At 50.0% G+C, this 6,718-nt stretch overlaps 1 protein-coding gene across 1 annotated transcript in view; it reads left to right on the plus strand.

The window, feature by feature from the left end:
- Positions 1 to 1,133, plus strand: part of MEGF6 (multiple EGF like domains 6) — a 559,396-nt gene extending 558,263 nt beyond the window's left edge. The window contains exon 39 of the mRNA XM_082273280.1: positions 174 to 1,133. Within this exon, the coding sequence (XP_082129406.1) occupies positions 174 to 244 (71 nt within the window). The 3' untranslated portion in view covers positions 245 to 1,133. The remainder of the gene's footprint in view (positions 1 to 173) is intronic.
- The last annotated feature ends 5,585 nt before the right edge of the window (positions 1,134 to 6,718 follow it).

Genomic DNA, 6,718 nt, shown 5'->3' on the forward strand with positions numbered 1-6,718 from the left:
TGAGAACCTCTACTAGCTATAGCCCAAGCCTGTAAACCTGTCTACTAAGTTATTTCAGCTCTACAAAAAGCAATATAAACCCCCCCCCCCTCCACCCCTGATCCCCCCCCTCCACCCCCCACCATTTGCTGTCCCAAGGCACAATCAGCATCCCTGTTTTCTATCTCTTCCAGATGCACCACCTCGACCTCCACACGAGTCCTCGGTTAGATATTTAATACATTCAAGTAAGCAAAAGCCATAGACAATTATTTTTTTTCTTAGGAATATAAATCATGACAAGCCACTGTACGACCGCTATTTGACCTGTAAAGGAAACAGACGACTAAGAACTTATTTTCTAAAGGACGCCAAGAGCGAAAGATAACTTGTGTTAATTGAACTTGAAGGTCCGAGTCGAAAGGACCAGATGGGACATCCCATAAGCATTGTTGAGTGATGACCAATGACACAAACCGGAATTCAGCGCTTGATCTCTTGAGAATTCAGTTTCTGATGCTTCAATGGAAGTGAAGATGGATTATCTTAAAAGTCCGGAGATAAAAATTTAAAGTGCAAGTGGGGTTGTCTTGGGTTAAAGTGCTACAGTAAGCAGGAGGACCTTCTATTCCATGCTGGAACTTCGTAAGCCCAACTAATATCTTGAAAGCCTCACCACATGACTATCTGGAAGCTCCAAGCTAGATGAACGCAACCAAGGGATGTTCTTGGCGTCGGTACGACTTGGTCTTCATATGTCACACTATTTTAAACTTGTTAAGTCTTATTCAAGGAAAAAAACAACAGTTAAATGTCTATTTATGTCAGAAACTTTACAAGACTGAACGCTCTTTGAAACTCCAGCCAAAGGGCCGTACCTATCTGGAGGCCACGTGCGTTGTACAATAAGACTTTTCCAAATAGAATTCCAAGCCTGAGGGATTATTTACTATGCCTGCCCGTGCTTGGCCCCCCGTCCTCTAAACAAATCTCATTGTGATTTGTGCCGTCACAACAATGGACATGGAGCCCGCTCTGCATTTGACGTCCTCAGATTTATTGCCAGGCTTTCTACTGAAGAGCACAGCCAACTGCCGGAGACCAGAAGATGTTTGGAAGTCAAATATTTGCTGTATGTCAGACTCTGCTCTGTCCAAGTTGGTGGGGGGAAAAACTGGGCGCCACCAAGAGTTCAAGTGATGTAGAGCAAGGGTCTTCAAACTACGGCCCTCCAGTTGTTCAGGAACTACCATTCCCATCATGCCCAGTCCATGTCTGAGAATGTCAGAGTTTTACAATGGGATGTGTAGTTTCGTAACCGCTGGGGGGCCGTAGTTTGAGGATCTCTGATGTAGGAGTTTCACTGTTGCTTTGTTTCCGAGTTTCATATCGGTGAAGAAGAGTATTGAAAAAATGGGTTGTCTCCACAGGGTGGTATGGGGAGTACAATGGGGTAATCAGTGCCACGTCCCAAAAGTTAGGCAAAGATTGTAGATACGTTTAGAATGTGGACTTTAGGCACATAGACTTCACACATTTTATGTAATTTCATTGTTTTTTTTTTTTTACAATTGCCATGAAAATTGATACAAAAAAAGTATATAATAAAACTTTATATAGTGAAACTTTAGTCAGAAAATTAAGTCCTGCTAGATGACCGCAGACCGCCCCCCCCCCCTTTTTGCAGGTCTAGCTGGGTAAAACATTAAAAATAAGTGCATATACTGTATAAAATCCAGTATTACGCCATCTCACCCCGCTCTGCACATGCTCAGTTGCTTTCTATTTTTTAGGCACTGCTGAATTTGTAGAGGCGGACCTGCTGACCGCCATAAAGCGGAATGAAACCCCCCTATCCTTTATAGGATAGCCCCCCCCCCCAAACAGCATAAGAACCCCAAAGCAAAATATCCCCCACCAGCAACAATAGATCCCCCTGTTCTCTCAGGAATCATCTCCGCACACCTGTGTTCCTTCTATTTAGGATCACAGGTCTCTGTGTTGATTCCATAAGCCCATCCCCCACAGTTAGAAATCACTCCCCTAGGCTCACATTTAACCCTTTGATCGCCCCCACTGAAAAAGAAGAACGGGCAGCTGTTGTAAACACAGCTGATCGTTCTTCTCTCTGAAATGATCACAGCGCTTGTAATCCTTCTAAATAGGATCACAGGTCTCTATGGTCATTTCACAAGTCCCTCCCCCATACAGTTAGAATCACTCCCCTAGGCTCACATTTAACCCTTTGATCACCCCTGGTGTTAACCCCTTCCCTGCCAGTGTCATTATTACAGTAACAGTGTATATTTTTAGTTAATGTCACTGGTCCCCCCAAAAGTGTCAAAAATGTCAGTTAGGGGTCCAATCTGTCCTCCGCAATGTCGCAGCCCCACTAAAAATTGCAGATCGCCGCCATTACTAGTAAAACAAATAAAATAAAAATTACAAATCTTTCCCCTAGTTTGTAGACGCGATAACTTTTGCGCAAACCAATTAAAATACGTTTATGAGATTTTTTTTTTTTTACCAAAAATATGTATTGGCCTAAAATGTTAAAAAAGATGATTTTTACATTTTTTTATTGGGAATGTTATATAGCAGAAAGTGAAAAATATTTTTTTTTTTCAGAATTGTTGCTCTTTTTTTGTTTATAGCGCAAAAATAAAAATCGCCCAGGTGATCAAATACCACCAAAATAAAGTTCTATTTGTGGGGAAAAAAAGGGACATCAATTGTATTTGGGTACAGCGTCACATGACCGCGCAATTGTCAGTTAAAGTAGCGCAGTGCCAAATTGCAAAATATGGCCTGGTCATGAAGGGATAAAATCTTCCGGTCCAGAAGTGGTTAAAGTCACTGCAACTGTAAGTCGCACATATTTGAACAGTTGTCCTTAAAAAAACATGGGGTGCAACTTGTCATGTGACTTTAGTGTCCAATATCGCATGGCAGGTCACACAAGTGTGAATGGAGCCAAACCGAAAGTTTAGCTGGACATTAGGAAAAGCAGAGCATGCAGATAGGACATATAACATTACCCCCGCTCATGGAGTGTCCCCCCCCTCATTGAATGTGCACCGCCCCTCATGCAGTGTGCCCCGCCCCATGGAGTGTGCCCTCCCCTCATGGAGTGTGCGCCGCTCCCCAATTGTGTGCCCTCCCCTCATGCAGTGTGCCCTGCCCCCATGGAGTGTGCCCCGCTCCCTACTTGAGTGTGCCTTCCCCTCATGGAGTGTGCCCCCCCCTCATGGAGTGTGCGCCGCTCCCTAATTGTGTGCCCTCCCCTATGGTGTGTGCCCTTCCCTCATGGAGTGTGCCCCCCCATTGAGTTTGCGCCGCTCCCCAATTGTGTGCCCTCCCCTCATGCAGTGTGCTCCGCCCCCATGGAGTGTGCCCTCCCCTCATGGATTGTGCCCCGCTCCCTACTTGAGTGTGCCTTCCCCTCATGGAGTGTGCGCCGCTCCCTAATTGTGTGCCCTCCCCTATGGAGTGTGCCCTTCCCTCATGGAGTGTGCGCCGCTCCCTAATTGTGTGCCCTCCCCTCATGCAGTGTGCCCTGCCCCCATGGAGTGTGCCCTCCCCTCATGGAGTGTGCCCCCCCATTGAGTTTGCGCCGCTCCCCAATTGTGTGCCCTCCCCTCATGCAGTGTGCCCCGCCCCCATGGAGTGTGCCCTCCCCTCATGGATTGTGCCTCGCTCCCTCCTTGAGTGTGCCCCCCCCCTCATGGAGTGTGCCCCCCCCTATGGAGTGTGCCCTTCCCTCATGGAGTGTGCGCCGTTCCCTAATTGTGTGCCCTCCCCTCATGCAGTGTGCCCTGCCCCCATGGAGTGTGCCCTCCCCTCATGGAGTGTGCCCCCCCATTGAGTTTGCGCCGCTCCCTAATTGTGTGCCCTCCCCTCATGCAGTGTTCCCCGCCCCCATGGAGTGTGCGCCGCTCCCTAATTGTGTGCCCTCCCCTCATGGAGTGTGCGCCGCTCCCTAATTGTGTGCCCTCCCCTCATGCAGTGTTCCCCGCCCCCATGGAGTGTGCCCTTCCCTCATGGAGTGTGCGCCGCTCCCCAATTGTGTGCCCTCCCCTCATGCAGTGTTCCCCGCCCCCATGGAGTGTGCCCTTCCCTCATGGAGTGTGCGCCGCTCCCTAATTGTGTGCCCTCCCCTCATGCAGTGTTCCCCGCCCCCATGGAGTGTGCCCTGCTCCCTAATTTTGTGCCCTCCCCTCATGCAGTGTGCCCCGCCCCCATGGAGTGTGCCCTCCCCTCATGGAGTGTGCCCCCCATTGAGTGTGCTCCGCTCCCCAATTGTGTGCCCTCCCCTCATGCAGTGTGCCCTGCCCCCTCATGCAGTGTGCACCCCCTCGTGGAGTGTGCCCCGTCCCCCTCATGGAGTGTGCCCAGTCCCCCTCATGGAGTGTGCCCCGTCCCCCTCATGGAGTGTGCCCCGCCCCCTCATGGAGTGTGCCAGGCAAGCCACTTCTTTATTATAATCTATAAAATAAATCTAATTAAAATAATTGTGCTGACCTTTAATGCACATTCCACAAGAGAACATTTCCACTTATAAGACACCAATCAGAGACATTCCGGGCGCTCACCAGACGATGGCGCTCCATCGGAGGGACAGAAAACGTTCGGTGTCTGTGTGTAGAAAGCATTGTGCCCCTCCCCCCAATCAGAGGACGGACTGTATGTAAGTACTCTATGTGTCAGCGCCAAATATGTGACATCATTTATACTTTTTCACCTGTTTGGAGTGAAGCGATTATTGGAATGCAATGTTTATCCTAATAAAAGGATTCTTGTTTTCTTTAATATCAGAGTGTGGTGTCCTCATCCGCTTCTCCAGTACAAGAAATGACAGTTGGAGGGGGGAGGAGTCTGCATACCACATGTTGGGTGACGACACTGATCCTCCATAGATACAGTGTAATAAGTGAGCGTTGTCACCCTACAACAGGGAAGTGCTCTCCTGGCAGGCAGTGCCAGGACAAGGTCATCCAGTGCCCAGGGCAAATATGCCAAACTGTGCCTCCTCCTTACCTTAGGGTTAGAGCGCCCCCCCATCACTGCAATAACCCGGGGCAGCCTCCCCTCCTGCCCACCCCTTGTCCCAGTCCTGCTGGTAGGATCACCAGATGAAAGGAAAAGGAAATCCCCTTTCTGCTCAGGATAAAGAAAACGTATGCAGACACCTCATCACAGGACTGTTAGGATCCAAGGTCACTCTGTTCATTCAGCAATCCCCATCACAGTTAGAAAACACCCCCCTAGGCTCACATTTAACCATTTGATCTCCCCTGGTGCTAGCCCCTTCCCTGGAAAGGAAAGTCTTCTGTTCTCTTTGTATTGCTTCCTTTGTATTGCTTCCTTTGTGTGACACACCTGGGGATCCCGCCAGTTCCCTTGCTTTCCTATTTTAAACCGACCACACTAGGCATAGAAGCTCTTCCTTTCCAGCGTGGTCAGTTTTCTTCCTGCCTGTCCTCCAATGGTCAGACTTGTTCTGACACACCTCAGTACACTGATCCTCCCAGTGAATGGCTCTGGTGGATGGGGGGGGGGGGGGGGGGGGATATGTCAGCACAAGTCTGACCATTGGAAGATAGGCAGGCTGTGCGCCCAGTACAACCAGAAAACTGACCACACTGGGAGGGATGCCTAGCATGGTCAGTTTGAAATATGGGAGCCAATGACAGCGGTCACATGATACAGAAGCCGCGCTGGCTCCTGCAATGAAAGCTCAGAAGGTCAGAACCCTGCAGTCACTATATCTGATCTCCCCAGGAGCCTGCAGTCACTATATCTGATCTCCCCAGGAGCCTGCAGTCACTATATCTGATCTCCCCAGGACTCTGCAGTCACTATATCTGGTCTCCCCAGGACTCTGCAGTCACTATATCTGCTCTCCCCCAGGACTCTGCAGTCACTATATCTGATCTCCCCAGGAGCCTGCAGTCACTATATCTGATCTCCCCAGGAGCCTGCAGTCACTATATCTGGTCTCCCCAGGAGCCTGCAGTCACTATATCTGGTCTCCCCAGGAGCCTGCAGTCACTATATCTGGTCTCCCCAGGAGCCTGCAGTCACTATATCTGGTCTCCCCAGCAGCCTGCACTCACTATATCTGGTCTCCCCAGCAGCCTGCACTCACTATATCTGGTCTCCCCAGGAGCCTGCAGTCACTATATCTGGTCTCCCCAGGAGCCTGCAGTCACTATATCTGGTCTCCCCAGGAGCCTGCAGTCACTATATCTGATCTCCCCAGGACTCTGCAGTCACTATATCTGGTCTCCCCAGGACTCTGCAGTCACTATATCTGCTCTCCCCCAGGACTCTGCAGTCACTATATCTGATCTCCCCAGGAGCCTGCAGTCACTATATCTGATCTCCCCAGGAGCCTGCAGTCACTATATCTGATCTCCCCAGGAGCCTGCAGTCACTATATCTGGTCTCCCCAGGAGCCTGCAGTCACTATATCTGGTCTCCCCAGGAGCCTGCAGTCACTATATCTGGTCTCCCCAGGAGCCTGCAGTCACTATATCTGGTCTCCCCAGCAGCCTGCAGTCACTATATCTGGTCTCCCCAGGAGCCTGCAGTCACTATATCTGGTCTCCCCAGGAGCCTGCAGTCACTATATCTGATCTCCCCAGGACTCTGCAGTCACTATATCTGGTCTCCCCAGGACTCTGCAGTCACTATATCTGGTCTCCCCAGGACTCTGCAGTCACTATATCTGGTCTCC

This window comes from Pelophylax lessonae (assembly GCF_965119305.1).
Source record: "Pelophylax lessonae genome assembly, chromosome: 12".
In the NCBI taxonomy this organism is placed as follows: domain Eukaryota; kingdom Metazoa; phylum Chordata; class Amphibia; order Anura; family Ranidae; genus Pelophylax; species Pelophylax lessonae.